General features: G+C 38.3%; 1 protein-coding gene across 23 annotated transcripts in view; it reads left to right on the forward strand.

The window, feature by feature from the left end:
* The first annotated feature begins 1,021 nt into the window (after positions 1-1,021).
* Positions 1,022-27,815, forward strand: part of LOC105468030 (zinc finger DBF-type containing 2) — a 45,051-nt gene continuing 18,257 nt past the window's right edge. The window contains exons 1-6 of one of the 23 annotated variants that reach the window (XM_011717935.3): positions 1,040-1,306; positions 6,203-6,256; positions 7,087-7,155; positions 7,278-7,354; positions 8,462-8,570; positions 22,068-22,195. In XM_011717935.3, the coding sequence (XP_011716237.2) occupies positions 8,511-8,570; positions 22,068-22,195 (188 nt within the window). In that variant the 5' untranslated portion in view covers positions 1,040-1,306; positions 6,203-6,256; positions 7,087-7,155; positions 7,278-7,354; positions 8,462-8,510. Of the gene's footprint in view, positions 1,307-1,336; positions 1,440-1,500; positions 1,520-1,624; positions 2,349-6,202; positions 6,257-7,086; positions 7,355-8,461; positions 8,571-16,888; positions 17,025-22,067; positions 22,196-27,815 lie in introns of those variants that run through there. The other 22 variants (XM_011717943.3, XM_011717930.3, XM_011717945.3 and 19 more) reach the window with 22 other exon arrangements.

The raw sequence follows: 27,815 nt of genomic DNA on the forward strand, positions 1-27,815 counted from the left end.
ATCGAACAGTTGCAGGAGTCCAAGTTTAAAGTGAGAGAAAGATGTAGTGGGGGAAGAAGGAGCTGAGAAATACAGAAAGAATGAAAACAATGGATGCAAAAGCAACGGGCAAGTTTTGTTTTGTGTTTGTTTGTTTGTTTTTTAAAGGGACAAAATCACAAGCTTATTAAAAAGGGTAACGACAATTTATAGCTACAGCCAAACAGCAAAGTAGCTCATTTTAAGATTATTTTTACATTAGACATAAGCTTTGCAACAGGGCCTCTCTTCATTTTAGTAAAATTGGTTTAGGTGTTCCAGAAACTTCTTATCGCAGATTATAATTTCATATTCAGTAGTGTTATTCATTTAGGTTTGTTATCTCCGTTACAATTAAACTGTTTTTGCTCACAACTATATTCGTAATGGGTAGCGCAGTGAATATAATTGCATGACCTAATGTTTGTTAATATTCGTAACCCTTTAATGTGCAGGATAGATCTTTGAATACCTAACTTCCTTAAGCCTCAGTTTTCTCATTTGTCAAAGGGGGGACAATAATAGGATTCATTCAGAGTTACTCTGAAATGAAATGCAGTAATGTATAGAAACCTTAACGCCTAGCACAGCAAGCGCTCATTGAACACCAGCTTTTGTGAGATGCACCTCACTATGAAATAGGCGTGGAAACAGAAAACGACTAGCTCTCTTAGCCCCGTTTTCTTTTCTACATTCATATGTTGCTTTGAATTGGCAAGCAGCTTTTATTTGGACCCTCAAACGCTAAAACCTTGGTCTCTGCTTCGCGTCCTAACTGCGCTATGAGTCTAGTCATTTTCGTTGGAACGTGATAGATTTCCAAGCTCCAGAGTGGGGCCCTGACCAGGAAGGAAGTGTCCGCTTTAAGAGCTCCTGGAGGGGAGGAAGGGGCTCCTCAGCCCGGGTGGGAGAGTGAGTGAGTGAGTGAGTGGGCGGGCGGGCAGGGGGCGGTCCCGCCGCTCCTGCGTCAGAAGGGGTCCGGTTTTCGCACCTTCCCTGACGTCAAACCTCCATCAGGGTTGCAACGCCACGTTGCCTTGGATGCCTGCGTGAGTGGAGTCGCCACTCGGAGCCCGCGTCCTGCGAGACGCGCTCCCTCCCCGCTTCTCCCCTGCGGATTGCAGGGGCCGAAGGCGCCTATTTCTGGCTCCGCGGGCAGCGGGGCCGCGGCGCTTGGACGGTGTGGGGTTCGGCCGCCGCCACGGAACCGGAATAAGAAGGGCGACCGCCCGGCGCGGTCCTCGGTCTCCACCGCGGCCCGGAAGGAATCCGGGAGGCCTCCGCGGAGGTGAGTGCCACGGCGGGGGCGGGGCGCGGCCGGGGCGACGCCCGCGGGCGGGGCGTGCTCGCCGGGCGCCCGGGGCGCCTTCTTCCTGAGGGACGCCAGGACCACTCGCTGGGCTCCCGCGGCCGCCTCGCAGGTCCTCGGCTTCCCCCAATCCCGCGTCCCTTTCTGCCCCTGCTGCGTGAGAGGTGTCAGCGGCTCCGGGCCGGGATCGAGGTGGCGGGGCGAGGGGAGGGGAGGAGGTGGGGCGCGGGCTGCACTGCGCTTCTGTCCGGGGCCCTGGGTCAGAGAGGCCTCGGGCCCGGGCTCGGGGAGGGGGCGGCCTGCGGGGTCGGATTGAGGGCCGGGAACCCGCGGAGTCTTGCCCCTGGGCACCTGTGGGGCCGAGATTCCGAGCCACCTGTCCACACACCCCCTTTCCCCAGCGCCCTGCGTTGGGTGCAGTTGGCCCCAGACCTAGGCCTTTCCCAGCCTCGGGCTATTGTAGTTTATTTGGAAACGTTTGATTTTTGTGTTAGTGATCCTTTTACTACCGCCGTGCAACAGTTGTGTAAATGTGGTCATGTTACGCCATCGTTTTTACTTGCTCCTAAGAAGGCCCTTGCCAGCTCCTGCGATTATCCCACGCGATGATTCTTGGTAGCTCGTGGAAAAAATGCGTAACAAGATACTGGTTCTCAAGGGACCAAAACCCCACCCCCACCTAAAGGAAATAGCTTGTTTTTGTTTTTCTTTTTTACAGCAATATGCTACGTGTGGGGAGGGGGAGGGGGAGGGGGAGGGACGACGGAGGCAGCCTGTAGCGATCTCATCCTCGGGAGAATCTGCTAACAATTTGGGGGTGTATCTTTCCCTTCTCATTAATTAATACACAAACGTGTGTTACATAAGGGGTGTTTATTTGCTTTTTTCACTAAATACATGGAAGACCTTTTCTCTATCGTTTGAACCCAAAGCCTAGAAGGCAAGAAAGCAACTCGTTAGAGAGTTGATAAAGTATCACTGCAGTGGCCAGTGATTTGGATAGAAATAAGCTGAATTCAGGGTAAGAACTGGTTTCTATAAAATATTGTTTACTCTGCGTAATAATTGGAGGCAGTGTTTTTTCAAACTGAGTTTTTTCAGCCGGTTCGTGAATTGTGAAATGAATTTAGTGGGTCATGACTAGCATGCAATTTTTTTTAAAAATATTGCATTAAAAAATCAGAATGCATTACATGTAGTGAGAGTATTGTTTTGTGAAAAATGTTTGTGCGCGTGTGCATTGTGAAATTTAGTGGGTCGTGACTAGCATGAAAGATCGCATAGAAAATATCAGAATGCATTACATGTAATGAGAGTATTGTTTTGTGGAAAATATTTTAACTGCGTGTGTGCCTGTGAGTGTGTGCTCGGTTGTAATTAAAAATGTATTGGTTCCTGTGTGTCATGTTAAATAATCTTGAAAGTCGCTAATCCAAGGTACTGTCAGCACTCAGCTGAGCAATGATGCAATTAAAATAAACATTAGTTTTATTTTTTTCTTTGGAATAGTGGTGGTGTTGATTGCAGCAAATAAGAGTCCTAATTATTTGTTTTCACCTAATATTAAAGCAAGTAGTATTCCTAAAAATACAGAGAGGAAGTGTCAAAGTCGTTAAAAGGTTAAAGCATAAACTACTCAAATTGACCAGTGATCACATCTCAGTTACGCTGGTTATTGGTGTGAGACCTGCAATGAGATACCTCTTTTCTCTCAGCCTCAGTTCCCTGATTTGTTAAATGGGAATTAATCATGGCAGCTACCTTATAAAGCTGTTTGTTATTTAGATGAGATAATGCACAGGAAGCTGTTGACAGAGCGCCTAGCTCAGATTAAGTACTAAGTATTAGCTATTATTATTTTATTAAGACTGAATAGAGGTGTCTAGGATAATGCTTGTCACCAGAGGAAAGCCAGCATAGCGTGGATAATCCAAAAAAGGGGAAAACTGAAAATTAGTAGTGTTGTGTGGAGGAACTGACACTGAATTAGTGTGGTCTTTTTATGTCATTCAGCCATTGTTTTGTCATTGCCCCTCAATTGCTTCCCTACTACTGGACAGAAAATTCAGATTGTCTTATTCAGAAAACCAAATGCCTTTCTATTGTCTTTCCTTATTACTATTTTTTATTAAGTTGATGTCTCTTTTGTCAGGCATTTGAAAAATATGTTTTATGAGGATTGTGGGTTTTGTTGGTTCTTACCACACTGCCACACTCAGTTTGAGAAATACACACACGACAACTCCAAACTCATTTCAGAAATATTTTTATCGATGTTTACCTCTGCAGCTGGTGCAGATCTCAGGTGTGCAAGAAATATTTCTTAAAAAAAAAAAAAAAAACCAAAATTCTGTTTTATTTTTATTTTAAGACATTTCTACCTAAGTCATCTGGGTAGCTCAGAAATCTCTGTTCACTGCCTGGGATAGGTTTATGCAATTTTAAATGTTACATAAATGAATGAAATAAGAAGGTGAACATAGTCATTTTTTAAAAATAGCATTGTTATTTTTATGAAAAATAAATAGAATGCTTTGGATTCATAAAAAGGTTATATTTGCAAAAGAACTGGGTATGATAACTGTGAAAGATTAGGGAAAAATGTTTACCATTGATCATAATTCTGCTCTCAGATTTGAAACTGCCTTCAGATTTTTGGTCTGCTTTAGAGGAACAAAAATGGAAACTCAGGGGTGAATTACGATGTGGTTTATGAAAAGACATGTCTTGAAACTCTAATCTGTCAAAAAAGAAAAAAAAAAAAGCAACAACCCCCATACTAAAAATACCAGTGAAACAATAAAAGCCCAATTTGGTCTTAAACATATATAAATTTAGAAGTTTTAAGTTAAATATTAAGGTTATGTGTAGATTTAAAAAATTATCTTACTGATTGACTTTAAGAAGTTAACCCACCAACTACTGGTTCTTGTCTTGACAGGGCTTTTATCTACACTGACAAAATACTATGCAATCATTAAACATTCTATTTTATTTTACTTTATTTTCTTCTATTTTATAATAGCATTTTATAATGATATATAAAGGTACTCATTATATGTGGTTCAGTGAGAGAGGGTGGCTATAGAATAGAATGTACTGTACCATCCCATTTTTGTAAAAATATGTTTAGAACAAAGAAGAATACGACACGTTAATGGTGGGTAGATTATGACTGATTTTTATGCTCTTTATTTTTATAATTGTACTATTATAAATGTTTTACTTTTGTAATAATTAATAAAAGTCATTTTTAAAAGAAAAATTAAATGTGTGTTTTCTTGTTTTATAAGCATACATGACTATGCTTTAAGGGATACTGACTCTTAACTTGGAGATTTTGGGAATTGACTAATTCTCCAGTATTTTAGGAAATGGTGCTGAGTAGTTAATAGTTATGTCCCTTACCCTTTGGAAAGCTGTTTTGAGTAGGAGAGAATCATTTTTCCAGAATTTTCTTAAACCACTCTCAAGTATACCTCTTTCCAAAAAAAACTTCCACAGTGCCTAAAGGTACGGTCTAAGTTCTTTAGTCTGCATTTGAATACTACTATGTCAAAATCCAGTCTACTTTCCCTGCTTTATTGCCCCTTAAATTCTCAAATGAAACCTTAGATTCAGCTGGATTTGTTAATTTACTGTCTCCAAATGTACCTTGTATTTTCTTGCTTTTGTACCTTTGCTTGTTTGTTAATTGGAATATCATTTCCCAACCTTTGAGTGAGTAAATCCCGCCCATTTTCCAGTATCTGGTTAAAAAACCATATCCACAGTGGCATCCCTGGCCACTCTAGCTAAAACTGAACTTTGCAGTTGAACTCATTGCATTTATTATTTTTGCTGAGGCATTTCTTAGGCAGCACCTCATTCTTTGGCTTGAATTTCTCAATTTCATTTAAAATTTTTTTGAGGGCAAGAAAACTTGTCTCATATTTGTCTCTATCCCTTAAAGTTTCTACCGTGGAACTCTGCATTGAGTAGGTGCTTAGTAGTTATTCTTTAGGCCGGGCGCGGTGACTCACTCCTGTAATCCCAGCACTTTGGGAGGCCGAGGCAGGTGGATCACCTGAGGTCGGGAGTTCAAGACCAGCCTGACCAACATGGAGAAACCCTGTCTCTACTAAAAATACAAAATTAGCCAGGCATGGTGGCGCATGCCTGTAATCCCAGCTACTCGGGAGGCTGAGGCAGGAGAATTGCTTGAACCCAGGAGGTGGAGGTTGTGGTGAGCTGAGATCGTGCCATTGCACTCCAGCCTGGGCAAAAAGAGCGAAACTCCGCCTCAAAAAAAAAAAAAAAAAAAAAAAAAGTTATTCTTTGATTATACCGTGGTGTCACTGGCTTTCTTGAGCCCATGTGTTGGAATTTTTTCTTAATCAGTGATCCTGGATAAGGAGCAGCGCTTTGCCCACAACAATGCGGAGGAATAAAAAACATGTTTCTGCTTAATAGTGTATTGATGTAGATAGGTGATAAAAGAATTGACAGTATTTTTCATTAAAGCTAACGTGTACCTAAGCCTCGGGAAGTTTCTTATGAAGCTAATTTTGGGTTTGACAGCATTTTTGTTCTCAACCTTACCAGAGGCACAATTCAGCCTTACAGTCTTTTACAGCTACAGTTCCAGGAACCCAGAGACCTGCAGTGTTTGATGGTGGGTTAGATGGGCCATCACAGTCACTGCGCCAGAACTTTAGGAGGTCATGTGTGAGATTCAGTGGGTCATAGTATGTAAAGTGCTTTGTGTTCCAAAGTTAATATTTTTTCTTTTATTATTGGGAACATGTCACTTTTCAAAATATATCTGGGTATGTTTGGTCAATGGTAGACACTTATGGGACCTCTTTTTAAAAATGATTTTATTTTAATTTACAGATATTTGCCTGAACTAATACAGCTGATGAAATACCTGACTTTTTCCTGCTCCAGGTAAATAATTTGTTACTTTAGAAATATCAGGTTCTAGTAGAATTCAGAGTTTGTATAAAAAGACCTATTTAGGCATGCAAAGTAATGTAAATCCAGACCCTAAAGAGGTGATTCCTTTAATAAATAAGTTTTATTAGTTTATAAAAAATGATGACTTATGTTATTGAGTCAACTTATAGCAGAATCACCTTGAGCATTTTATTTTATTTTATTTTTTTGAGACAAAGCCTTGCTCTGTCGCCGAGGCTGGAGTGCAGTGGCGTGACCTTGGCACACTGCAGCCTCCACCTCCTGGGTTCAGACGATTTTCTTGCCTCCGCCTCCCAAGTAGCTGGGACTATAGGCATCTGCCACCACACCTAGCTAATTTTTGTATTTCTGGTAGTGATGGGGTTTTGCTGTGTTGGCCAGGCTGTTCTCGAACTCCTGACCTCAGGCGATCCACCTGCCTTGGCCTCCCAAAGTTCTGGGATTAGAGGCATGAGCCACCATGCCCGGCCACCTTGAGCATTTTAAATATGCTTCATAATGTATGTCCTGGGTTCCCTCAACCCATGGGATTTTGATTTGGTAAGTTTCTGATGGGGTCCTAGCATGTTAATTTTAAAAAATGCCAACACATGCTTCTGGTTTATTGTAACTCACTGCCATTATGGCACTAGAGATGACGGAAGTGGCAGGTGATAATGCCACAAGAGTTAAGGACCATAGGGTTAAAGACTAAAAATATTTAAGTATTTACATTTTGTGTGTATGTGATATTAGATTAATGGTTTACTTTTGTCCTTTATTTAATGAATGTTTTAATTATATTTTCAATCCCCCAAAAGTTTATTTTAGGATTTTGCAAAGCTTACATTTAAGCTCTAGGCTCTCTCAGCTTGAAATTTGCCTTATGTGTAAGTACAATTTAAAATAAAAGTTTGTTCTGTTTTATTGCTGTAGGTTAATAAGTGAAGTAAATTAGTGGAAAAAAGACCAAATTTTAAGTAAGTAATGTCTTACATGTTTTTTGTGTCAGAGGCTGATTTAATTGATTAATTTTCCCCATAAATGTGAGAAGTCAGAAAATCAATTTCTCATAATAAGAAGTAATAGGTAAGTAAATATTATGCTAGCATTTTGACTTAATTAAGTTTTTTTCACCTCATCTTATGGTTTTAAGGCTGTGATTTCATTTTTCAGTTATTGATTTTAATGATTAAATTTTTCCCATTGCAGAAATACTCATAACACATTATAGAATGATTGTTATATATTTTCCAACAGATGAGAATGCTTAAATTAATTGAAATACAAAATTATTTGCAATTCTATTTTCAGCTTAACAAAGCAGCAAATAAACTGCATTAAAGTTTTTACTTAAAATAATCATAAATTATATGTACTTTGTGTCAGTTAATACATTGACTGGGCATGAAAATTACTGGGGGAATTTTAAAAATTCTGAATCCTAGGCTTACCTCAGCTCTACTAAAATTTTGGGTATTCATCCTGGTTTGGCAACCATGCAGTATGTAATGTTGAAGGATTACACTTTTAGGTGAGTGGAAACTGGAAAACTATTTATTTGTAGAGAAATCTAAACACTAGTAGGAAAAAAAATCTCTCCTGTTTATCTGGCTTACATAATTCTCAGAAGAAAAATGTTTTGTGTTTCAGAGGCTAAATTAGTTATTCTGATTTTTAGCAACTGTGTTGGATAAATTATTTAAAAATCTGCCTCTTTGTGAGCTGAGCAGAAAATGCCATGTGGTGTCTTTACACTCATGATGACAGAGAATGAGACGTTGTCAAATAATCTGGGGTTTGATATGGAAACATGATGGAGAAATTAATGAGCTCCATTAGAGTATAGTAAATATACCATAACAATATCATAGAAGTAATTGGTCTTCACAAATTTAATCTTGTATTCTTTGTTACTAAATCAGTATCTAATATCTCTAATAAGTTATTAGAAAAACTAAATATTTAGTCATCTAGTCTTCAAATATTGGCAACTAACTGTTCTTTCATAAGATACATAGTTCTTGTCTCTGCTCCAGGCTCACTTATTTATTCAGTGGCTCATAGCAGCCTTTTATATTTTCCTAATTATTAGAAGTAGAAGTGAATTTCTGTTTTCTGCTAATTATCATAGCCATTTTCCTCATAAGATAAGGAATTATCATGATTTTTGCCATTTTTCTATTTGTTTTTCAGCTTGAGTATTCAAAGACAGTAGACATCTGACTTCAGTTATTTATTCAAGATGCAGAAAAGACAAGGATATTGCAGTTATTGCCGTGTGCAGTATCATAACCTGGAACAGGTGAGAGGTTTCTATTAATATGATAATATCTCAAAGGACCTAGTTGTGACTTTCTCTTACATTTTATTAAATTCATTTATTTATTTATTGAACAGATCATATTGGGAATCTGTTAGTTGGCAGACACTGTTTAAGGTTCTAGGGATATGACCATGAACAAAAACCAAGCCTCTTTTTTCGTGAAGCTTGTATTCTAGTGTAGTAAGACAGAAGATAAATAATATATAAATTTAGTACATAATATGTGAGATTGTGATAAATGTTATGAGGAAAACAAAATAGGGAAGGGGTAGGGTAGCCAGGTAAGGCCTTTTTAAGGAAGTGACATTGAGTTGAGATTTGGAGTTTGGGTCTCAGGTTTACATTTATCTGGGGAAAGAGTTTCTAGGTAGAGGGAAGAGACAGAGACCCCGAGGTTACGGAGTGGTTGGCACACTAACGAAGAGTCAGGAGGCTGGTGGCTGCATGGATATGGGGAGGTGGGTGAGAAGTAATAGGCAAAGAATTCAGACTAGTAAATTGTGTATTTTAGATTCAGGAGGTATATGGGCTTGTTTGTTACATGGGTATATTGCATACCTGGTGGGGATTGGGCTTCTACTGTACCCATTACCCTTATCAGAGAAGTCGATTCTTTAAGACATGGTAGGCTAATGTAAGGACTTTGAATTTTATTTCAAGTGAGATGGGAGAGCATCTCAAAGTTTGAGCATAGGAGTTAAGTCATCTACTTTGTGTTTTAAAAGGCTCATTCTGGCTGCTGAGGGAAAAACAGTTGGTGTAGAGATTTAAAAATTTTGTTATCGTGATATAACTCATACACCATATACTTGACCCTTTAAGGTGTATAATTCAGTGAGGTTTTGTTATGTTCACAAAGTTGTACAACCATTGTCTAATTCCAGAACATTTTCATCACCCTAGAAGGAAGCCCTGTACCCATTGAGCAGTAACTGACTCCTCCCTTCTATCACTAGCCCCTGGCAACCACTTGTCTATTTCCTGTCTGTGTAGATTTGCTTATTCTGGATATTGCATGTAAATGGAATCAAACATTGTGTGGCCTTTTGTGTCTGCTTTCTTTAATGTAGCATAATATTTTCACGGTTCATCCATGTTGTAACGTGCATCACGACCTCCTTCCTTTTTATGGCTGACAATGTTCCATTACATGGGTATATCATATTTTGTTTATTCATTGAGCAATTTATGGATATTTGGGTTATTTTTACTTTTTGACTGTTATGAATAGTGCTGCTATGGATATATGTGTACAAGTTTTTGTGTGGACATGTGCTTTCACTTTTCTTAGGTTTACATGTAGGATGGAATTGTTCGGTCATGTGGTAATTGTGTTTAACTTTTTTGAGAGGGTGCCTCACTGTTTGTCAAAGTGGCTGTACCTTACCACCAGCAATGTATGAGGGTTCCAGTTTCTCCACATTCTTGTCAGCACTTGTGGTTGTCTTTTTTTTTGTTGTTGTTGTTGTTATAGCCATCTTAGTGGATGTGAGATGGTATCATTTTGGTTTTGATTTGCATTTCCCTAATGACATACAGTGTCTTTTCATTCGCCATTTGTATATCTTGTTTAGAGGGATGCCTATTCAGATCCTTTTCCTGTTTTTAATTGTGTTGTGTTTTTATTGTTGAGTTGTAGAAGTCTTTATATACTTTGGATACTTGACTTTTATCAGACATATAATTTACAAATACTTTCTCCATTCTGTGGGTTGTCTTGTTACTTACTCTTTTTTTTTTTTTTGAGATGGGGTCTTACATCGTTGCCCAGGCTGGAGGGCAGTAGTGCGATCATGGCACACTGTAGCCTCAGCCTCCTGGGCTCAAGCAGCTCTCCTGCCTGAGCCTCCCAAGTAGCTGGGACTACTGGTGTGCACCACCATACCCAGCTAATGTTTTATTTTTTGTAGAGATGGGGTCTCACCATGTTTCCCAGGCTGGTCTCAAACTCCTGGGCCCAAGTGATTCTCCTGCTTTGGCCTCTGAAAGTTTTGGGATTACAGGCATGAGCCACCACACCTGGCCTTCTTTTCACTTTCTTGATGCTATGTTTTGATGCACAAAAATTTTAAATTTTGCTATGTTTTGCTCATGTTTTTTGGTGTCAGAAGTGTTGCCTAATCTCAGGATTGAAGACATATGCCTATGTTTTCTTCTAAGAGTTTTATAGTTACTCTTACATTTAGGTCTTTTATCCGTTTTGAGTTCATTTTTGTATAAGGGTGTGAGATAGGGCTATACTTTTTTTTCCTTGCGTCTGTAAAATTAAATCTATTTCCTAGAAATCATGTTAAAATTCATGCTCATCAGAGCTCACCCTGTGCTACCCATAGTGGATTTATATATGTATGTATTTATATTGATTTGTTTACTTTTATTATTTTTACAATAATTATACATATTTATGGGGTACAGTGTGATATTTTGATACATGTATATAATGCATAATAATCAAACTGGTAATTAGCATACTAATCGCCTCAAACATTTATCATTTCTTTGTGTTGGAAACATTTAAAATCCTCTCTTCAATTGTTTGGAAATTTACAATCAATTATTGTTAACTATAGTCATCCTACAGTGCTATATAGGATACTAGAACAACTAGAACGTATTCCTCCTATCTAGCTGTAATTTTGTATTCATTAATTATCGTCTCCTAATTTCTCTCCCCTGACTTCTTCCCAGCTTCTAGTAATCACCATTCTGTTCTCTACTTTTATGAGCACAACTTTGATGACAAGATTTTCTTCTTTTATGGCTGAATTGTATTCCACTGTGTATATATACCACATTTCCTTTTTTTTTTTCTTTTTTCCTTTTTTTTTTGTGAGGTAGAGTCTTGTTCTGTCACCCAGGCTGGAGTGCAGTGGCATGATCTTGGCTCAGTGCAACCTTTACCTCTTGGGTTCAAGCAATTCTCCTGCCTCAGCCTCCTGAGTAGCTGGGATTACAGGAGCATGCCAACATACCTGACTGATTTTTGTATTTTTAGTAGAGATGTGGTTTCACCATGTTGGCCAGGCTGGTCTTGAACTCCTGACCTCATGTGATCCACCTGCCTCAGCCTCCAAAAGTGTGGGGATTACAGGCATGAACCTCTGTGTCTGGCCCTTTTTTCTTTTATCTGTTGATGGACACTTAGATTGAGTCTATATCTTAGCTATTGTGAACAGTGCTGTAGTAATAAACATTGGGGTGCAGATATCTCTTTGATATGCTGATTTCCTTTCCTTTGCATAAATACCTAGTCAGTAGGATTGCTGGATCATATGATAGTTATATTTTTAGGTTAGTTAGAAAACAGTTGTAGGTGATTGGAGTGACTGTGGGACCAGAGTCCTAGGCTCATAGGTTTATGAACTTATTGTTGCACCTGGATCTTGGGGTACAGATTTGCTCTTTGGTGGAGTTGGATGTCTTTTCTCTTTCTCCTTTGCACGTCTGTTCTGCCAGTGAGTTTTTTACTTTTGGAAGTTTTCATGACAGTAACTATTGTCTTTTTTACTTGCCAGATGTAGGACTCCTTTGATCATTTCTTGTAAGACTGATCTAGTGGTGATGAATTCCTTCAGTTTTTGTTTCTCTGGGAAAGACTTGATTTTTCTTTCATGTCTGAAGGATAGCTTTGCTGGGTATAGTATTGTTTGGCTGTTGGAATGGTTTTAGCACTTTTAATATATCATCCCGTTCTTTGCTGGCCTTTGAAGTTTCGCAGATAAATCTGCTGTTAGTCTAATGATGATTCCCTTATATGTGACTTGATGCTTTTGCTGTTTTTCAGATTCCATCTTTGGGGGTCTTCGACCTTTGACAGTTTATAATGTGCCTCAAGGAGGACATTTTTGGGTTGAATGTATTTGGGATTCTTCGAGCTTCCCATATCTGAATGTCCATAGACTTGGGAAGTTTTTTGCTATTAGTTCATTAAATAGGTTTTCTATGCCTTTCTTCTTGTCTTCCCTGTCTGGATTCCCCTAACACAAATATTTGTTCACTCAGTGGTGTCCCGTAAGTCTTGTAGGTTTTTTTCACCTCTTTTGCATCATTTCTTTTTTTCCCCTCTTACTGGGTAATTTCAAATGACTGATCTAAAAATTTAGAGATTTCTTTCTTCTATTTTATCAAATCTGCTGTTGAATCTCTCTATTGTATTTTTTATTTCATTCATTGAATTCTTTAGCTGTAGGATTCCTGTTTGGTTCTTTTTTATGATTTTTTTCTGTGTTGAATTTTTGCTCATATGTGAATGGTTTTTCTGATTTTGTTGAATTGTCTATGTATATTTTCTTGTCTCATTGAGTTTCCTTAAGATCTTTATTTTGAATTCTTTTTCAGAATTAGTTTATTTTCTTTTCATTGGTTTTTTTTTTTTTTTTTTTAAATGAGAAAGTTATGTTCCTTTGGTGGTGTTATATTTCTTTGCTTTTTTATGTTTCTTATATCCCTGCATTGATGTGTCTGCATCTGGTGGAATAGTCACTTCTTCCATACTTTCTGGAGTGGCTTTCATATTGAATAACTTTCACCTGCAGCTGGGCTTTAATGTGCTACTTGGGAGAGTGTGGTTACTCTGTTGCCAGATAGATGCAGTGGTATATAGTCTTCATTCCGTTTCTTCAGCTGTGTTCACCATCAGCAATAACTGTGGGCACCTCAGTGGCCTACACTGTAGAAGTCTGTGGCGGTGGCAGCAGCATAGGCTGAATGTCCTTGATGTCAAGGGCTTCTGGGATCCACCAATGGGGAGACTTAGCTGAGTAGATTCCTCTTGGTGTTAGGTCTGATACGGCCTGTAAGCAGCTTTAGTAGCACTGTGTTCCAGTTGCAGGTGTTTGGAGTGGCTGTGGGACCAGGGTCCTAGGCTCATAGGCTTATGAACCTATTGTTGCACCTGAATCTTGGGGTACAGATTTGCTTTTTGGTGGGGTTGGATGTAGGTTGCCCACAGAGCCAGGACCTGTCACTTTTAGGCACCCCCTAGTAGCTGGGGCCCAGGGAGTCAGGTTGTAGCTGAGATTTCTACCCCTGAAGGGCAGGGCACAGCACTGACCTGACTCCAGGGAAAAATAGTTGCTCTGGAGGTTTGATCCTGGGGAACAGGGTGTGGCTGCAGTTCAGAAACGTGAGCCAGTAGAGCTCAGTGGCAACTTAGGTCTCAGGGGATGAGGCATTGTGTAGTAATGACTCTAGACACTGGAATGGTAGGACTCAGCAGCAGCAGATACATAGCTATTGTTTGGACCCTGGGTAGGGCAGGGAACAGTACAGTGACTCCATTCCCCAGGTAAAGGCATGTCTCAGCAGCTCAGACTCTAGGGGTCTAGTCTGGTCTAGGAAAGCAGAGTACTAGAGTTGTTTGGCTAGTAGGATGAGGTGTCTAAGCTTAGCCACTGCTCTCTTTCCCTGGGACATGAGGTACTCAGCCCTGGGGTACACAGCTGCTCAGCTTGGCCAGGACACCATTTCCCAGGGGGGCATGTGCTGCTTCAGTTCAGGTTTGGGAGGGGATCGGGGACAGTGGCGTGACTGTTCCGGGCGGCCATTTCTCTGGGTGCCACTTCAGCTTAGGTACTGGGTTGTGTGACTACTCTAAATATCTAAGGCAGTTTCCTGCAATTCAGGATGCTACTTCAACCTAGGCACTGGGGACGCGTGACTGCTTTGAGCCACAAAGGTACTATTTTCCTGGGAGGCAGGGTACCACTTTAGCTCCAGCCTGATGGGGTGAGAGCAGAGGTGGGTGAAGTGGCTTCATTTCTTCTTGATTCTATGAGGAAGGATTTAACTACTGTTTGTATCTTGGCCTGGGGATGTCAGGCCACTGGGCTGGGATGATTCAGCAGTGGCTTAGCCTCAGGGATGAAAGGGAGCCATGGCTGCTTGCCCTTGGAGCAAAACACGTTTCAGCCATAGTTCCACTTGCAAGGTGGTGTAGCCACATGTCCTTTCCAAATAGTTTACAGGGGCCAGGGCACAGTATTGGCTTCTTCTTTCAGGGGAACACAGTGGTGTAGACTCCAGATAGCTCCTTCAGCTGGTCATCGTCCTTGTGAGGACTGCAGGGGTGAGGTCTGTAGGCGTACAAGGTATTAATGGGGGTTGATTGTTGGAATCCTCTTGCTTGCCTCCTTGCTATAGGGAGAAGTTCTTCCTGGTTCCCCGCTGATCCCGGTTGGGAATCGGGTGCTAGAGGCCTGGCATTCCCTTCTGCTTTCTGTGTTGCCATTCTGAGTTCTTTGCTCACCCTGGTTTCTCTTTCTCCTCTGATGCACTCCATTGCCTTTCTTAAGTTGTTTTTGTTAAGATATAGTGGTTTGTTCATTGTGCTGGCCATCTTTTTCCAAGTTTATTCTTTTGCATGTGATGTACAGTAGTACCAGCACCATTTGTTGAAGACTATCCTTTCCTGATTCAATTGCCTTGACATCCTTGTTGAAAATCAGTTGACCATAAATATAAGGTTTACCTCTAGACTTTCAATTCCATTTTATTTATCTATATATCTGCTCTGATGCCAGCACCACATAGTCTTGATTACTGCAGCTTTGTAGTAAAATTTGGAATCATGACATTTGAGTCCTCCAACTTTGTTCCTCTTTTTCAAGATTGTTTTGGCTATTCTTGGTTCCTTGTATTTCCATATGAATTTAAAGATTACCTTGTTAGTTTCTGCAGAAAAGCAGCTGGAATTCTGATAGGGATTGTGTTGAATCTGTAGATACATTCATGGGGAATATACATCTTAATATTAAGTCTTCCAGTCCATGAATAGAGGTATGTATTTCCATTTACGGAGAGATTTAAAATCTTTCAACAGTGTTTTGTAATTTTCAGTGTACAAGTTTTACACTTCTTATGCTAAATTTATTCCTAAGCATTTTATTCATTTTGATGCTATTGTAAATGGAATAGTTTTCTTAAGTTCATTTTGGATTGTTTGTTGGGAGTGTATGGAGAGCTTCAATAGATTTTTAAATATTGATCTTGTGTCATACAACCTTGCTGACCTTGTTTATTAGTGCTAATTGTTTTTTTGTCGATTCCTTAGGATTTTCTATATACTAGATTATGTCCTTTCCAAATAGTTTTACTGCTTTTTTCCCCAATCTGGATGCCATTATTTCTTTTTCTTGCCTAATTGCTCTTGCTAGAATTTCTAGTATGATGAGTGTTAAATTACGGTAGTGAGAATGGATATCCTTGTTTTGTTTTGAATCTTGCGAGAAAACTTTCAGTCTTTTGTCATTAAGTTTGATGTTAGTTGTGGATTTTAGCCTTCTATTCCTAATTTGATAAGTGTTTAATCATGAAAGGGTATAGGCTTTTGTCAAACGCTTTTCTGCAACTATTAGATAAGTATGCGTTTTTTTCCTTTAGTCTATTAATATAATATATTACAGTATTCGTCAGCTCAGGCTGCCATAATAGAATACCATAGACTAGTTAACTTAAATCAGCAGTCCCCAGCCTTTTTGGCACCAGGGACCAGTTTCGTGGAAGACAATTTTTCCACAGACAGGGTGGAGGTGTGGTTTTGGGATTTAACTGTTCCACCTCAGATCATCAGGCATTAGATTCTCATAAAGGAGCACGCAACCTAGATCCCTTGCATGCACAGTTCACAATAGAGTTTATGCTCCTATGAGAATCTAATGTCTCCACTGATCTGACAGGAGGTGGAGCTCAGGTAGTAGCGCTTGCTTGCCTGCCGCTTACCTCCTGCTGTGTGGCCCAGTTCCTAGCAGGCCATGGACCAATTCCTAACAGCCCTTCTTACTGTGTCCTTCTGTAGCAGAGGGAGAGGGCAATTTCTCTTCCTATTTTATAAGGCCACCAATCCTATTGAATGATGTCGCTACTGTTATGACTTCATTTAACCTAAATTACCTCCTAAAAGCCCTGTTTCCAAATACAGTCACATTAGGGGTTAGAACCTCAACATGTGAATTTTGGGGGGGATGCAGTTCAACCTATAGCAGTTAGATTGGTTGGTTTTCAGATGTTAAACTAATCTTGCATTTGTGGGCTAAATCCCACTTGGTCATGGTATATAATCCTTTTTATATGTTGCTGGATTTGGTTTGCTATTAATAATATTTTGTTGAGGATGTTTGCAGCCTTGTATTTCAAGGCTTTGGAGAACTATAAAAGCAGTGAAGTAATATGGGGCCCATATCTAGTGAAGTACTTAACAGAAACAATGGAAGCCAAAAGAAAGAAAACAACTGCGCCTAGAATTCTCTACTCAATACGTATATCTTTTAATAAGGAAGGTGAAATAAAACTATTTTCAGGAAATAAAAATTAAGGGAATTTGTCACCAGCAGACTCTCACTAAAGGAAAAACTAAAAAGGAGTTCTTCAGGCAGAAGGAAAATGATTCCCGATGGAAGCTCAGAGATACAGGAAGTAATGAAGAACAGTGGAAAGGTAAATATGTAGGCAATCTAAGTGAATTCTGTCTTGTGGGATGAACAACAATGGCATATAAATTGGGAGGGGAGTAAATAATGTTAATTTCTAAGGACTTTGCATTGTTTATAAAGAGAATAAAAGTAACAAGTAATTTTAGACATTGACAGTTCAGGGTTGCTCATTGTAATCTCTTACCAAAATAGACTATGAAAAGTCTATAACTAACTACAGAGTTAACAGAAAGGGAAAAATTGAAATGATGAAATGTAGTCCACAAGAAGACAAGAAAGGAGAGGAAAAGGGATAATTGTATAGGCAAGAATAACAGATTGAAAAAGAAAAAGTTAAATACAACTCTATCAATAATATATTAAGTGAAAATAGATTTGATGCTTGAATTACAACTGTATTCAATATTTTGTCAGAGGTCCTACTCAAGGAAATAAGGAAAGAAAAATAAAAATGATAAAGACTGGATAAGAAGAAATAAAACTATTATTTATACACAACATGTGGCCATAAAAACTCAAAGGATATCTAGGTAAACCATTAGAATCAATAAGTGAGTTAAAAAAGGTGGTTAGACCAATGTAAAAAGAAACTATTTTTATATGCAGATACCATGTAGAAAATGAGATAAAAAAATTACAATAGCATCAAAGAACATCAAAATCTAGGGAATAAACATGAGAAAATGTGAGATCTTTAAACTAGAAACTATAAACATTGAAAGAAATTTTCATGTTCATGGATTGAAGAATCAATATTGTAAACATGTCATTTGTGCCTAGATTGTTATATTTATCCAATGTAATTTCAATCAAAATCTCAGAGAATTACTTTTTTTAATGAAAAGCCAGTTCCAAAAATAAATGTGGGAAAGTAAAAGGCTCCAGAAGAACTAGGATAATCTTAAGAACAAAGTGAATAGATGTCCTCTATTAGATACTAAAACTTATGAAACTTTAGTCTTTAAAATAATATAGTCTTGCTGCAGAGTTAGACCATGGAAACAAACCAGGAATTCCAGAAACAGACACATATATGGACGTCTGATTTGTAACAAAGGTGGTGCTGCACAGCAGTGAGGACAGAACTTTCTTCAATAAGTGATACTGGGTCAATTGAATATTCATATAGAGAGGAAAGTGAAACTTTATTGCCGAATCACCCTGCATATAAAAATCAGTTAGAAGTAGACTATAGACATAAATGTTGTAGCCAAAATAGTAAAGCTTCTAGAAACAGGAGAAAATCTCTAGGACTTTAATGGTAAAGAGAGATTTCTGGCCACAAAAACCACTGACAAAAAAAGAAAAACTCTGGACTGCAGTAAAGTTAAGAAACAATGGAAGATGTTTAAGAAAGTGAAAAGAAGCTCCAGAGAGGAAGATGGTACTCGAAACACATATAATTGAGCAAAGAACTGGTGTCCAGAATAAGGAATTTCTACACATCCATAAGGAAGAGACAGAACATCCATTTGAAAAATAGAGAGACTTAACAGACCCAACATAAAAGAGGATATCCAGATGGCCAGTAAATATGAAAAGCTATCACAAAAATTACAGATTAAGGCCACAGTGATATAACAATAAACATCCTTATAATTGCTAAAATGAAACAGACTGACAATACCAAGTGTTGATGAGGAGCTAGGAATACTGCTGGTAGGAATATACATTGGTACAGCCACTTTGGAAGACTGGTCGATAGTGAGTACTAAAGCTGAGCATGCGCAAATTTTTATGACCCAGAAGTTTCACTCCTATTAACGTACTCAACAAAAATACATGCACATTGGCACCAAAAGACACATACAAGAAGGTTCTTCACAGCATTATTAGTAATAGCCAAAAGCTGGAAACAACACAATTGTCAGTCAAGAGTAGAATGAATGAATGAAATATGGCATATTCATACAATGAAATATTATGCAGAAAAGAAGATGAACAGATTCAGCTAATATGGATGAATGTCACATACATAATTTGAGTAAAATAAGCTGAATGCAAAAGCATACATATTATATGACTCCATTTATATACATTTCAGAAAATTTCAAAACTATAGTATTAAAAGTTAGGTAATAGTTACTTTTGGGGAAAAGGGAAGGGATATTAGATTGGGATGGGACATTACAGGGATTTCTGGATGCTTGTCAACTTTTCATGGATAGATGGTAAGGATGTGTCTACTTTGTGATAGTTGATTGAGCTGTATGCATATGATTTGTGTACTTTATGTATGTTATACATCAATTCAAAAAATCTAAAGGAACTGACACCTTATGGGATGTAAATGAAGTTTTCTATTCACATTTCTTTTTTCTTTTTGCCTTGGCAGAGAGAGGACAAGGTTGGATTTTATTATTTATTTTTGTAATTTCAACTTTTATTTTAGATTCGGGGGGACACATGTCCAGGCTTGTTACATGGGTATATTGTGTGATGCTGAGGTTTGGGTTACAAATGATTCCATCATTCAGGTAGTGAGCATAGTACCTGATAGGTAGTTTTTCAGCCCTTGCCCCCTGCCCTGTCTCTCCTGACCCAGTATCTCCCAGTGCCTTTTATTCCCATCTTTATGTCCACATGTACCTAATGTTTAGCTCCCACTTAAAAGTGAGAACATGCGGTATTTGGTTTTCTGTTCCTGTGTAAATTTGCTTAGGATGATGGCCTCCAGCTGCATCCATGTTGCTGCAAATGACACCATCTCATTTTTTATGGCTGTGTAGCATTCCATGATGTATATGTACCACATATTCTTTATTCAGTAAGGTTGGATTTTAACTGAATATTTACTTGTTTCCTTGTGCATTTGTCCCCTTTAACCACCAGGCATTCTAACTCTGGTGATGGGTCCTGGACAGTGGAGAGTTTTGTAGCAGGATTTTGAAAGTGTCATAATGTAGATTGTTCCTGGGGCTAGGAGCACTAGCTAGCATGGACCTCTGAAGTCAACATGGAAGAAGATAATGCCAAGAGTTGTAACAGTGGTCAGGAGTTAGCAACCTGATTTAAGTTCTTTAACACCTTTACCGGGATATTTTAAAATATCTTTTCTAAGTATTGTTAAATTAAAATGCACTATTAAATTATAAATAACATGTTAGAAATATGCCATTTCCTAGCATGATACAAAGAAAGAGGATAAGCTTTGGAGTTATTAAAATCCTGGCCTTGCTGTTTGCTCAGTATAAAACTTTGGGCAGTTTACTCTAATTCTTTTTTTTTTTTTCTTTTCTTTTCTGTTTTTTTTTTTGTTGTTGTTTGAGACAGAATCTCCCTCTGTCACCCAGGTTGGAGTGCAGTGATGCAGTCTCAGCTCACTGCAACCTCCGCCTCCAGGGTTCAAGCAGTTCTCCTGCCTGAGCCTCCCCAGTAGCTAGGACTAGGCACGCAGCACCACCATGCCTGGGTAATTTTTTTTTTGTTCACTAGAGACGGGGTTTCGCCTTGTTGGCCAGGCTGGTCTTAAACTGACCTCAGGTGATCTGCCCACCGCAGCCTCCCAAAGTGCTGGGATTACAGGCCTGAGCCACTGTGCCTAGCCCAGTTTACTCTTAATTTTTTGTACCTTAGTCTTTTCATGCTAAATGGGGACAATATTCTTAGTGAAAAGTCAGTGAAGATTACTGTGTAAATGGAATAGCACTGTGTTTGGTACATCAGGTGCTCCATAGGTAGACTTTTTCCCATTCTGCTTGCTAGTCCACTAAATAATATTAGTAAAGAAAGAATCTTTCTAACTGTAGAGAGAATTACAAGTCTGAAAAATTTAGTGTATTTATTTTAATTTTGTGCTCAAGTTAGGATTTTTAATTTCTGAAAGAAAATAAAGGGGCCTTTTTTGTCAGTTAATCTTTGACCTCTTTTAATACAATAATCCAACCCTGTTCTCTCTCTTAACAGATTTTCATTTTAAAAAACATTTACTCATTGAAAAAGATAAGAATTAATAAGAAAAATTGAAAAATTACCCATAACTGCACCACACTGACATCTGTACTAGTAAGGTTTGGTATACATACACACTAGTCCCCCCTTATCTGTGGTTGGTTTCAGTTACAGCCAAACATGACTGGAAAATATTATATGGAAAATTCCAGAAATAAATGGGCAAATAAATTGCACGTCATTCTGAGTAGCTTGATGAAATCCTTTGCTGTCACTCGTCCCACTCAGAATATGAATCATCCATTTGTCCAGCATATTCCTGCTGTATATACCATCTGCCCATTAGTCACTCAGTAACTGTCTTGGTTATTAGATCAACTGTTGGATATCATGGTGCTTGTGTTCAAGTAACCCTTATTTTACTTTTATTACAGTGTATTGTTATAATTGTTTTGTTTCATTATCAGTTATTGTCGTTAACCCCTTACTGTGTCTAGTTTATAAATTAATCTTTATCATAGGTACGTAAGGAAAAACATATATAGGTTTGGTACTATCCACCGTTTCAGGCATCCACTGGGGGGTCTTGGAACAAATCCCCTGAGGATAATAGGGGACTACTGTAATTTCTTCCATTTACTTGTCTGTATGTTTTTAAACTGTAGTTTGACATGAAACCATACATGTAGTTTTTGCATTCCTCATTTTTTTCTAAATCCAGCACCTTAGACCGCTTGGCCACACTACCACACTCATTTTTTCTTAATATGTAACGTTTCGCCATGTTATTAAAAATTATTTGTATTATTTTAGATAGCTGCGTAGTATTACATCTTAGAGCCTATTATAACTGAAGTCTTTTACTGTTAGAAACTTAGGAGGTTTCCAGTTTTTTGTTATACTATGATAATGGTATCTTTTTTGCATGAATCATTTACCTTTAAGACTATTTCCTTAGGCTATACTTAGGGAAATCTCATTATTTTACCTAAGGGAAAGTAGTTTTATGGTTTTTAGATGCAAATTTCAGAATTGCTTTATAGAAAAGCTGTCAGTTCATAATTTAACCAGGAGTATATAAATGAATCCATTTTGTCGAACTCTCACTACTAAATACTATCCATTTAAAAATATTCCATTTCTTTTTTCTTTATAGCATTTGTTCAGTGCTCAGCACAGGAGTTTGACCAGACAGAGTAGACGTCAAATATGTACCAGCAGTTTGATGGAGCGTTTCTTACAGGATGTACTGCAGCACCACCCATATCACTGTCAAGAGAGCAGGTAAAGTAGTTGATTGGAATAATATTTATATGTAGTTATATGTTACAGTGGGTGTTTGTGTTCATGTCCCAATCAATACTTTAAGTGAATCTTTGAATCAAGGAATATAAAGTGAAATTTTAGTAACTTTCATTTGCAATTTTAAATTTTTCTTAGCTTAAGTAAGAAATTTCACTATAGAAGATATGGACTACATTATGTTTTTTTCCTAAATAAAAGTCTTAGGCTAATAAATAATTGTATATCATTAAGATGTTTTATAAGTATGTTATAGGATTAAGCAGGGGGAAAAGGAGGAAGAAATAGTTTTTATCTGTTTGTTTGTTTGTTTTTTCTGAGGTGGAGTTTCGCTCTTGTTGCCCAGGGTAGAGTGCAATGGCATGATCTCAGCTCACCGCAACCTCCACCTCCCAGGTTCAAGCGATTCTCCTGCCTCAGCCTCCCGAGTAGCTGGGATTACCGGCGTGCGCCACTACGCCTGGCTAATTTTTTGTATTTTTATTAGAGGCGAGGTTTCCCCATGTTGGTCAGGCTGGTCTGGAACTCCCGACCTCAGGTGATCCACCCAGCTTGGCCTCCCAAAGTGCTGAGATTACAGGTGTGAGCCACCGCACCTGCAAAATAGTTTTTGGAAGGTTAGCAACAGAAAATCTGATGACAAAAGCAGAGTAAGGACAATCAAGTCAAAACTGAGTCAGTTCCACATTAATAGAACTCTTTGCTAATTCTGAGTAAAAGAGATATCAAAAAGAATTGGGTTTTTAAATAATCTGTCTTTATTTTGATAGCTTTTCTTGTATCCATTTGTTTGTTGTTTTTAATAAAAGTAATTATTTTGATAACATTTAAGAGTTAATGCCCTATGTTAAAGAAAAACATTGGTAGAAAATCAGATTAAATACTGTGGTAAGTTTTTAGCTCCAGCTGTACAAGATAAGGTAAAAATAGATCATTAGCACATCTGTGCAGAATTAACTGAGATGTGCACCAATTAGTAGAAAAAGAGATAAACTTCTTTGCCTTGCAGATCACTAACATAGACCTTAGAAATGGCAAAAATATTTTAATGGGGAAAAGTTAGAGGAAAACAAGATGATTTCTTAGCTGATGGGAAGATAGAATTAGCCTATCCTGGGGTCAGTATAAATTTCCAGTTTTTTTGTTTTTTTCTGAGATGGAGTCTTGCTCTGTCACGATCTCAGCTCACTGCAACCTCCGCCTTCCTGATTCAAGCAATTCTTCCTGCCTCAGTCTCCCGAGTAGCTGGGATTAGAGGCACACATCACCACGCCTGGCTAATTTTTTTGTATGTTTAGTAGAGACTGGGTTTTGCCATGTTGGCCAGGCTGGTCTTGAACTCCTGACCTCAGATGATCTGCCCGCCTTGGCTTCCCAAAGTGCTGGGATTACAGGCATGAGTCACCGTGCCCAGCTCCATTGTATAACTCTCATGAGCAGTGCTTCAGCAAACATGTTTTTACATGAAACTGTTTCTTTTTTGTTTTGTTTTGTTTTTTTGAGACAGAGTCTCACTCTGTTGGCCAGGTTGGAGTGCTATGGCATGGTCTTGGGTCATTGCAACCTCCATCTCCCGGACTCAAGCAATTCTCCTGCCTCAGCCTCCCGAGTAGCTGGGATTACAGGCATGTGCCACCATGCCTGGCTAATTTGTGTATTTTTAGTAGAGATGGGTTTCACCATGTTGGCCAGGCTGGTCTCAAACTCCCGACCTCAGGTAATCTGCCCACCTCGCCCTCCCAGAGTGCTGGGATTATAGGCGTGAGCTACTGCGCGTGGCCACATGCAACTATTTCTATGTTATATCTTGCTAGAATTTGAAGTTCTGGGTCAGAGTTTATGGACCTTAAAAATGTTTTTTTAATTTTTTTTTAAATTTTTTAACTTTCCTTTTTGGAATAATTTCAGGCTTACAAAAATGTTGCAAAACGGGTACAAGAAGTTCTTGGATCACTTTCTCCTGGCTTTCTCAAATATTAAATCCAAAATAACCACAGAGGGCCAGGAGTGGTGGCTCATACCTGTAATCCCAGCACTTTGGGAAGCCAAGGAGGGCTGATGGCTTGAGGTCAGGAGTTCAAGACCAGCCTGGCCAACATGGTGAAACCCCTGTCTCTACTAAGAATATAAAAATTTGCTAGGCATGTTGGCACATGCCTGTAGTCCCAGCTACTCGGGAGGCTGAGGTAGAATAGTTCCTTGAACTGTACTCCAGCCTGGGTGACAAAGCTAGACTCCATCTTAAAAAAAAAGATTAAAAAAAAAAACCACAGTACAATGATAAAAACCAGGAAACTACAAATGCAGTAGGAGGATTACTTGACTACGGGAGTTGGAGGCTGCAGTGTACTTTGACCTCCCCGCAGCCCGTGAATAGGTGCATCCAGCCTGGGCAACAAAGTGAGGCCTGTCCTGGCCTCTAAAAAAAAACAAGCCCCAAGCTGGACGCAGTGGCTCACACCTATAATACCACCACTTTGGGAGGCCGAGGCGGGCGGATCACCTGAGGTTGGGAGTTTGAGACCAGCCTGACCAACATGGAGAAACCCTGCCTCTACTAAAAATACAAAAAATTAGCTGGGCATGGTGGTGCATGCCTGTAATCCCAGGTACTCAGGAGGCTGAGGCAGGAGAATTGCTTGAACCCGGGAGGTGGAGGTTGTGGTGAGTCGAGATTGTGCCATTGCACTCCAGTCTGGGCAACAAGAGCGAAACTTCGTCTCAAAACAAACAAACCCAAAGCAAAATCTCCCTGAACCCTGCTCAGAGGGAGCCAATTTTAAAAACACAAAAACCAGAAACCAAGAAATTACATTGATACCATACTAACAGCTAATCTATAGACCTTGTTTAAATTTTGTTGGTTGTCTTAACTCATGTCCATTTCTTGGACCAGAAGCCAATCCAGAATCACACATTGCATTTTGTTGTCAGCATCTCCCTAGTTTTCCTTTATCTTAAATCGTTCCTCAGTTTTTCTTTGTTTTTAAGACCATGATACTTTCTTTATAGAGTACTGGCCAGTTAATTTATGGGATAGCCTTCAATTTTTGTCTGTCTGATATTTTCTTATGATTAAACTTTGGTCATGCATTTTGGGCACGAATATCTTAGAATCGATGTTGTGCCCTTCTCAGTGTGGAATCAGGAGACACATAATGTTGCCCTATCATTTGGGTGATGTTAGCTTGAGCCACTTGATTAAGATACTACTGTCTGCCAAGTTACTCCACTGTGAAGTTACTGTTTTTCCTAATTAATAAGGATCGGTATGGGGAAGAACTTTGAGACTGAGTAAATACCCTGTTTCTTATCTTACTTTTGCCCACTTATTTTGTGCAGCCATTAATGATTCTTTAATCAAAATTCTACCATAAAGAAGATCTTGTTCTTTCACTTATTTATTCAAGTATTTAATATTTATTTATATCATTATAGACTCATGGATATTTCTTTTATTCTATGGGTTTTAATTTGTTACTAGTTATTATTTATTTTGTTGCTCACATTGTGTATGGACATTTGAAATCCTTGCTAGACACTTCCTAGAAGGCTATACCAATTTATACTCACACCAGCAGCATAAGAGAATGCCGATTTCCTGTCACTGTTGCTAACCCTGGGATTATCAGCTTCTTTTTTCCCTACCAAAATAATGGGCCAAAAATGTGTAGATATACATACTGATAATCCCATATTATCTATTTTCAGGTAGAACTTTTTTGTGTATTGATTGGCCATATTTTATTCTATAATATGTTTGTTAATATACTTTGCCCATTTTTCTATTGAGTTATTTGTATATTTTGGCTTTGTAAGCAATATTTGAGTATGAGTAATATCCTTTGTATTTTAAATGTGTTACAGATTTTTTTTCGGAACCCAGTTGTTTGTCTTTTAACTGTATATGTTATTCTTTATCATACAGAAATTAAAATTTTTGATTTAATCAGATGTAAGGAGAATTTTTCTTTACGGCTTCTTTTATGCCTTTTTCTTCATGCCTTTGTTTTTTGTTTTAAATACTTGTAATCATCTTGGAGTTTCTTTTTATATGTGGTGTGAGGCAGGACTTCTTGTATCTCTCATTATCCCTGCTGATATAAAATGTCACCACCTGTGTCATAACCTGAGTTCTTGTATTTGTGTATATGTGTGTATGTAGATCTTTTTGCATATCATTTTGTTTCCTTGATTTCAAAAAAATCACATGCCAATAGTACATTATTTTATTATATATGTATAAACTTTCTAACTTACAGGATTTATGATTTAAAAAAATTTCCTTTCTGTTCTCTTCTTGTCTAGACATTGTAAATTTTTCTATTTTAGCTTTCCTGAAAGTCAGCTCTTGCTTTATTTTTGTTTTGTCTTCATTAATTTTTTCCTTTTCTTAATATATTTCATCTACCTTCTTATGGGGGCAATTTGGTTGTTATTTTTTTCATCTTAAATTGGATGCCCAGTTGTATTTATGAATTCTTTTCTTAATGGAAGTATTTAAAAGTATGATGTTTTTATTTTGGCCATATCTCATAGTTTTTATTTCTTTTAGATAATTTAAAAAATATTTTCTTTTTAGCGCAAGAGTTTTTCTTTTTAGCTCAAGAGTTTAGCTGTTTTTTGTTCGTTTGTAGGTCTCACTCTGTGGCCCAGGCTGGAGTGCAGCGCGTGATTATAGCTCACTGTAGTCTCAAAGTCCTGGGCTCAAGTGACCCACCTGCTTCAAACTCTCGAGTATCTGGGACTATAGGCATGTACCACCATGCCTGGCTTATTTTTTAAAATTTTTGTAGAAACAGGATCTCATTATGTTGCCAAGGCTGTTCTCGAACTCTTGGCCTCAAGTGATCTTCTCACTTGAGTCTTCCAAAGTGAGGGGATTACAGGCATGAACCACCACACTTGGCCAAAAGAGTGGTTTTTAATCTTTAATGGTTAGCTTTTTAGAGAGCTTTTTTTTGTTGTGTAGTTACAAATGATGTGTTAAATGTGGATTATGATTTAATTGTTAAACATATTATACACACACAAATACAGATGCAGATCAAAGCATCCAGATGGCAGTTCATGACCTTCTTGGGATTTTACAAACTGTATGATTTTATGATTCTACCTTCTTTTCTTTTCTCCCTTTTCTTTCTTTTCTTAGCTACATGTTGCAAAATTGGTTTTATTTTGAGAATGTTGTGGTAGTCCTTAAGACAAATGAAGAAGTCTAGGGTTCTGAAGAACTAGAGTAAAGTGGTTGTTGCACTGCCATGTCATTGTTGAGAAGTATGAAAAATTAGGATTGTTTTTTGCTGCATCACAATACTTTGGATGCCAGGTTAACTTTTTTATTTTCCAAATTCAAAATTAATATTAAGGCAATCAATTTATATGGGAAAGATAGTAACAGTAATACTTAGGCTAAAATAAAATTGCATATGGCTGACACATGTGCATGTTCTCTTAGACAAATGACATCTCAAATTGGAAAAATTCAATACATTTTTAGGTGTTTATTTTTAATTTTTATAGGCTGTTTTTATAAACAGTTTCAGATTAATGGAAACATTGAGGAAATAGTACAGAGTGGGCCTATAATGCTCTCTCACCC

The sequence above is a fragment of the Macaca nemestrina genome, chromosome 11 (genome assembly GCF_043159975.1).
Source record: "Macaca nemestrina isolate mMacNem1 chromosome 11, mMacNem.hap1, whole genome shotgun sequence".
NCBI classification, from domain to species: domain Eukaryota; kingdom Metazoa; phylum Chordata; class Mammalia; order Primates; family Cercopithecidae; genus Macaca; species Macaca nemestrina.